This window comes from Porites lutea, chromosome 5 (genome assembly GCF_958299795.1).
Source record: "Porites lutea chromosome 5, jaPorLute2.1, whole genome shotgun sequence".
Lineage (NCBI taxonomy): Eukaryota > Metazoa > Cnidaria > Anthozoa > Scleractinia > Poritidae > Porites > Porites lutea.
The window spans coordinates 31,421,620-31,429,041 of record NC_133205.1 but is presented as its reverse complement, the minus strand read 5'-3'; the positions used below and the strand labels follow the sequence as shown (position 1 = coordinate 31,429,041).

At 38.2% G+C, this 7,422-nt stretch overlaps 1 protein-coding gene across 1 annotated transcript; it reads left to right on the top strand.

The window, feature by feature from the left end:
• Nucleotides 1-200: 200 nt before the first annotated feature.
• LOC140936669 (uncharacterized) lies at nucleotides 201-5,685 on the top strand. Its single transcript, XM_073386160.1, has 5 exons — nucleotides 201-206; nucleotides 297-1,134; nucleotides 1,795-2,022; nucleotides 2,341-2,403; nucleotides 3,541-5,685. The coding sequence occupies exons 1-5, from the start codon at nucleotides 201-203 to the stop codon at nucleotides 3,999-4,001; spliced, it is 1,596 nt and encodes a 531-aa protein (XP_073242261.1). The 3' UTR covers nucleotides 4,002-5,685.
• Nucleotides 5,686-7,422: the final 1,737 nt, after the last annotated feature.

Sequence of the window (7,422 nt, the reverse complement as noted above, 5' to 3'; positions counted from 1 at the left end):
CAATTTTGTAATTTCACATGTGAAATTACAAATTAACGCTGATATTTCGCGCCAAAGTTAAGGAGTAATTTGTCACCTATGATATTATTAAGAATAGCATCTTCATCTTCAAATCTTGTAATATAATATAAATGGCTTGTAAACTAAATAAATCGGGGAAATAAGTAAAAAACAAATAGAAATAAATAAAATAATGTACTATGCTGGTATAAAAGAAAGTTTTTAGATTAAGAGAAAGGTCAACTCACACAGGACTGGTTTTTATTCAAATATTTCTTTTTCATTTGTTTTCTTAGGTGTTTGCTTTAGTGTGTGGCTTTGGTATTTTTTGTGTGACCTGCGAACGACAGAAGCCCGGAGATGATGAGATTGAAATAGTTATCAACGAGACAGAGTCCACAATCTGGAAGTGCCCTGAATGTCCATTTGGCCACGAACCAAATGTTAAGTGTGGAGCTAGTGTTAACAGCAGTGTGCATATTCAGTGTATTGAGTGTGTAGAAGGGCATACCTTTTCTGATTCACATGGATATGCACCGTGCAAGAATTGCCATAAGTGCGTAGAGAATGAAGAAAGATCTGGATCATGTTCAAAGGAAGAGGATACAACAAAGTGCCTAGAAACATGCCTCGAAGGCTTCTACTGGGAGAGTGCATCATGTCAGCCATGTAGTAATTGTTGTGGAGAAAATTATCAACATGAAAAACAATGTGAAAATGCAGGTGTCCCAACTAATCAGCAGTGTCGGCAAACAGTTGAGTGCCAGCATGCCCCAACAAATGCAAGCCATCTTGATGATAAACAAAGGCAAGAGGATCAAAATGATTCCCAGAGGAAGTCTCTCTCCATGCTGGAAGTTGTAACCTTGGGAATTGTTTCAGCTGTGTTGATAGTCATTGTATTTTTGATAGTGGCTCTCTTAGTGATGTGGAAGTTACATGGTTGGCAGCAAACGAAACGTATCCTTAAGAGATATTTTTGTTCTTGCTGCCCTTCTGCAATCTCAAATGATGAAGTGGCTGGCCAGTTTGACAATGAAGTTTTTGATCCAGGTAACTTTGAGCCTACTACTTGGAGAGAATATGAGATGCAAAAAGAGGAGGAAACAGACCAGATGGGACCCTTGAAATCAGGTGATTTTGCTTCATTCATTTATACAGATAGTAAAGCAGGATGATTGAGGGGGTGACTTGAATTTTTTAAAGTTGAAAAAAGGATGGCAAAAATTTCTGAGGACAGAAAGGGGAATGTATTTTTTTAACTACAGTATAAGCACCCAGCAAGACCTGTAGATCTATACTGCCATATATCGGCTATACTGGTATTTGCTGCTGAAAAAGGTGGGGTTTTTAAGTAGAAATCAGAGGCACTTTGTTGTACATTGTAGACTACAGGTACTGAAAACAAATTCTATTATAATTCTATTATAAGCTCCCCACACCCAGATACTGTATTTTCCCTAAATTTTAGCTCAGCAGCTATCATGGACCATTCTTGATCCATAATGCTAAAAATATGCACCAAAGGATCACTCCCCTGGTGGTATTACTTTTCCCAGTGTTTAGAATTATTGCTATGGATCAGAGGGTAAGTTTTGAAGTAGACAGTTTAAGGACGGCTTGGCAATATGAGTGCTGTAGGTAATTATTTTGTCCTGTCCTCCACTTTACCCATTTTTCCACCAAAGGTAGACAGCTCAGACCTCAATATAGCTAGTTTTTTTAGCCAATTGCTGGCACTTTAATGAAAACCTAGTGAATAGACCTTTAATGTAGCTCTTCCTTTTCTTTTAGTTTCTCAATCTGCTGGCAAGAGGCCTGCTTTCCAGCGGTCAGTAAGCTCATCAGTTCCAGCTGAATCACAACTGAAAGTAGAATCAGTCATTCCTAGGTCACATTCCCACCCAGGATGTCTTGGAAAACTTGGGAAGGAGCAGATGACAGAGAACCAACCTGCAGCTGTCCCAAAGAAAACTCGTAGGAAGTGGATGAGATCCAAGAAATTGGAAAAGAATGGATATGGTTGGTTCTTTTGGTTCTTAAAATAGAAACCTTTTCCATAGTTCCTTATTTTACGTTGTAGCAGTATGTTTACAGTGAAGTGATAGCAAAATATACTGTGTAACACAAAAGGAGGAAGAAGAAAAAAAGACAAAGGAGGGAACTCGATTTAACATATGTACATGTATTAAGGATATCACTTAACTAAAGCTTGAAACTGAAGTACATGTAAACATTATTTTTTCAAAAGTATTTTCATTGTAGGAACAGAAAACACAGTGGAGGAAAAAAAAAAGTATATTCCAACCTATATTTTCAATCTTTACTTTCTGTTAATAGTTGCTGTACCGACTGATCCAGATCTTCCTGATGTTACATTTGAGGGAACAGCTGATATTCCCAGTATGTATTTAGTTAATGCTTTCCAAAAATTATCCCCCTTTGGACATTTCCACAACAAGTTCAAACAAGAAGTAAAAATTATATTATAGCGGGGTGTCCTATGGGGGGGGGGGGGGGGGGGGGGGAGTTATCAAAAATATTTTACATGGGGAGGCTCTGCCCCAAGGTCCAACCCCTTAACTTAGTTATATACCACTTTTGGCAAAAAAGGTTCCCCTTTCGTATACCTTCTAGTTACAAATGGTACCCCTTTCAAATAACTGGGTTCGAACTTTGCATCCCTTTTAACCTCTGTAAATAAACTGTCTTTAAATATGAATAAATCACAAAACCAGAGCATCTTCTCAACTTTCAAGCAGGCATAAAATGCAGCTGTTTAATACCCCTTTTGGCCCTTTTTACGTACTGAAATGACAGTTTTCCCCACCCTTTCATATATTTTAACTAAAAGGTTCCCCTTTCCGGTGTAGCCTCCACATATTTAACAATTAATGAATGAGGCTGAGTAGAGCTGAGTTCAACTTCGTCCCCAGGTCTTCTCGGTTAACGGCGCATTAACCTGCATAGCCTGGGACCAGGCTCCGCAGTGGGTGAAAAAGGCAAAACACGGGTTCAAATTAGCCTGCGTTGCTGCCGGCCCACCCACTCGTCTAAACCTGTAATATAGTCCATACAGAAGGCTTAGAGCATCTGCAACGCAAGGTCAAATAGGAATTGGGGAGGACTACCTCTTGGCTCGCTTCGCTCGCCAATTTTTTTCTTCTCCTCCCCCCAATGCGGAGCCTGGTCCCAGGCTATAACCTGCAAGGAAGCTGCCCTTTTTTACGTCATCAGTTGATTGATCGCAAAATTCTTCCAAATTTGGTCGTTAGTAGCTGGTTACTGGTGAATTATGCGTGTGCTTTTAGCCAATCAGAATAGGGGAAATATTTTTAATGAATAATAAAGGCCATTATCGGGAGTACACCCCGGTGTTGTCCTCAAGGCGAGAGTTGACTGTATTCAGTAAAAATCAACCCACCTTTTAAAGTTTAGTTGTCCTTTAGCGAATTCTTGTCAGTTGTGAAGGAGGGATTATATGTCATCATTTGTAACAATGCAGTGACTTAAGCACATCTTCATATTTGTCATTAACAGGAGGGAAAAAGCCTACAAACCCGCGTTCATTCTTTGTTGGGCAACAGCACCAAAGTACTTCAACAACAGGCCTTGATTACACTCAACATACTACCACCACAGTAGCATCAGTGCCAGAGCATTTCCAGAGCAACCTCTTAAAAGGAAAAATGGAAAAAATCCCAATTAAGTTTTATAGTAAAATTTGTATGAAGCTGGACAAACTACGAGATTGCTTTTGGGATGATTATCGTTTGTTTGGTGAAGCGATTGGCCTTGACAAAGACGTAGTAACGTGCTTGGGTCAGATTGGGAATCCTACGTGTCAAATGCTGGAGAAGTTTGATTCTCGAGAAGGTAGCTCCATCAGGAAATTTAGAGATCTTGTCAAGAAAATGGGAAGAGATGATGTTGTGTCCATTCTCGAAGACTGGATCGTTGATGAGTGGATAAAGAGCAGTTATTCGTTATCCTCAATGTAAGCTGATAATTTAAGAGAAAACAGTCTCGAGACTTATTAAATGCTGATTCGATCTCCCCTTTTAAAAGTGCACAAGTTGAAGGGCTTGGTTAATAGCCCTTGTATGATCTTAAGCACTTAGAACAGTGATGTATAAGCGCTATATAAATTCCATTATTATTATTATTATGATAAATAATAATGAAGCTCGGTATAAATTTCGACTGAAATATTACTTATCCAAAAAACATCCTGTAATTCATGCAAATTCTACCAGCTAAAAAGGATCTTCTCATAGTGACAAGAGTCTCTTTGATTTCATTTGAAGTAGGAAAGTATCCATTTAAGCAGGAGGTAAATTAGCTATAGTCAATTGTAACTTACCTGGAATGGGCAAATGTTTGGCCTTTTGCCGTTAAAATTATGTAACACTTTTTCCCAAACCCAGTTCTCCACTTTGCTCTGTAGAAAATCTTTTGCCCACTTAGATGTATATATTTGATAGAATGTGGAAAGGGCAATTTGTACACAACGAATTTTTCATTAAGAAACTTATTTAAATTGGTATATATTATACAGGGTGATGTAGGTTTTTTTGTATGCCATTTGAAATCGCACCGTTGATATATTTGAAACAGTTGTGCACATTTCCTCGAGAGAGTAATTTTTGATACGGGTCTGTATTTGCATTTTAATTTCTTTAAAATTGTGTAAAGATGTCTTCTTTTTCTTTGGAGACGTAGGTATTTCATTTGGTCATTCGAAAACAGTTTCAAAGCTAATATACATTTGTTCTCTGAAATTTCAAAATATTATTCTCACAAGTCGCTCTTTTACATTCTTTTTAATGTTTTTTTATGACAAATAGAGGAACCCACAGAATGACAAGGAATACTTTATCCAAAAACGCTCCCTTTAATATTGTTAATAAGTAATTGATAATTTACTGTTTAGAGTTGTAAATTCTATAAATTAATTTTACGATTATTAATTGAATAATATTTATTGCCTTAACATTTTCCAAGGCGATGTCTAAATCTTATTCAAAACAAATTATAAAATCATGTTATAATTCAGACCAGCAGCGATGAGTTCTTCCTAGTAATGCTGAATTTGGCTTGTTCATGAATCACTTTAAAATACTTCCAATTTTTTGAGGTCTCTTTTAGTATAGTTTTGTTTGTTTTTCTTTCTTTCTCGTAGATATTAACTTTTATAGCTACTCTGAAAATCCGAGGTTTAGATAAAGGTGATATGTATATGATTGTAAATGCAGAACATTATCAAAATGAACGTTAGAGTTGTGTAGCACGTTGCATGAACCATCATTGCTGGTCAGAAATAATACATGTCCTATGGTAGTGGCGTTGTCACAAGGTTATTTTAACTTAAAAGATAGAATAGCTTTCAATTTAATATAAAAGGCAATACTGATAATATTTTTCTATACTGGCCCATATAGAAACATTAGAGGCAGTTGTCTCGATTTCTTGTGTCCTGTACAGTTTTTATGCATGCTTTAAAGCCCTCTCCAAACGGACGCAACATTGTTGGGTGTTACTTGTTGCGTCCGTTTGCACACCCTGTTGCATGTTGTTTACGTGTTGTTTGGAGTTGTTGCACAAAGTTTGAAACCGGACCAACAATGTTGGGAGTTGTTTCGTCCGTCTGCACCTATCTTAAGTTTATGGGACGGAGGAGGGGGGGGGGGGGGGTACTTTAGGAATTTCTGGGTGGGGATGTGCCGTTGGGACCCTGGAACCCTTAACCTATACCAGAGCTAGCTCAGCTAAATTTTGCTAACCTATACTAGAGTAAACTCGCCAAATCCCCCCTATCCTAGAGTAGCTGATTCCCTAGGCTAGATAAAATCTTCAACCAACTGATCAGTTTCCTGAAAAATGATACCCTATTCTAGACCCATATGTTCTGATTTATATACCCTATCCTAGAGTAAACTGCTTGAAAACCATACCCTTCACAGCGGCACATACCTATATAGCCTATATATGGCAGTACTGCCCCCCCCCCGGGATAGTGGCTCAGTTGCAAGTATTCAGGCCGTGTTACCAGTAGCCTCCCCCGCATACGTTCTTTTGGTTCGTCAAGCAGGAACGCGTGACCAACCCCCCCTAAGAACGTCTGCATAAGAGGCGCTGTTACCAGTAACTACTATGTTTTTATGTTTATAACATTTTATGAGTTGTCCCATATTTTTTTAATTTGATAACTTTTAGTACATATAATCCAAGTAGCTGTAATAACGTATTTAAATATATTTTTAAAGAAATATGTGTATTGTGTCATTTTTTGTTGTCCAAACTTAGACACACTGAAGTGCACATTGGCCTGGAGACAGCCCCCACCCCCCACCCTCGCCACCGTTTTTACTCTCATGTCTAGTCGAACTCACCCTAAAGGAGCGTTTGCACATGACGTCACGGCAGCCATGTTGATGTTCATAGGCGTACGGGCCAGGGGGGCGAGGGGGGCTGCAGCCCCCCCAAATTTTGGGGAGCGAGAGAAAATTTGGGCAAAGCCAGTTTTTTAAGACGTTCGGGTGTTTTTTAAATCATTATTTTGAAGAAATAAATATTTTCTATTTTAACCTGAAGTTGGCGTAATAATCCAGTACTGTTAAATTTACACGAGACAGTGGTTGCCTAGCACGTAATGAGTTTCTGGTTATAAGGGAAGGGTATCATGTGCTGATTTTTTTTATTGCTGGGCACTGTACTGCAATGGGCTATTTCCAGTCGTGAATTGATTAGAATAAACTTCCGCCTAACTTTCTAGAATCATCTCCGCTCATAGAACAGTGTATAGCAGATAGCATCAGTAATGGGTCTGAAAGTGAAGAAGTGGCTGACTAATTCTCAGATTGAATTACGCGAAGAATCGTATTTTTTTGACAAAAAAATCTATCGAGTGGTTTAAAGATTATTCACTAATTTGTTAAAGTAGACCGAAATGTTTACAAAACCGCTAACAAGAGCGCCATGATACATACTAAATATTCAAATCCTTTTTTGGCCAGAGCTATGAGGTGAAATCGCATGTCAAAAGCGCTTCGTTTTCTACAGATAATGGCCAAACAGCAAGATTTCCCTTTTTTACCGTATTTCTAACGATAAAAACTTTATCCCAAATATCAACGCAACGCTCTTACAGATTCCGTTTTAACTTCACGAACATGGAGGCGACTATTGGAGGAAAATGCTTCCGTGAACGATTTTGGAAGAACAATTCCCAGTGAGAAATGTTGCTGCAAGTATAATAGGTAATGACATCATTTGGTTGCTATGACAACTCCAATGTTATTGCAACCCGGATCATAACAAATTTTCATCTTTATCTAATAAAACTGTGATGGCAATTTTTCCAAATGTTTGTTTATGGTGTCGTAGTCTATGCTCAAAAAAAAACTTCACAGGTATTGACCC

What these genes read in the sequence shown, in the direction of transcription:
- LOC140936669 (XM_073386160.1), top strand. An exon ending in ATTGGAAAAGAATGGATATG is followed by an intron (nt 2,023 to 2,340) that starts GTTGGTTCTTTT and finishes TTCTGTTAATAG; the next exon opens with TTGCTGTACCGACTGATCCA. An exon ending in GGGAACAGCTGATATTCCCA is followed by an intron (nt 2,404 to 3,540) that starts GTATGTATTTAG and finishes TGTCATTAACAG; the next exon opens with GAGGGAAAAAGCCTACAAAC.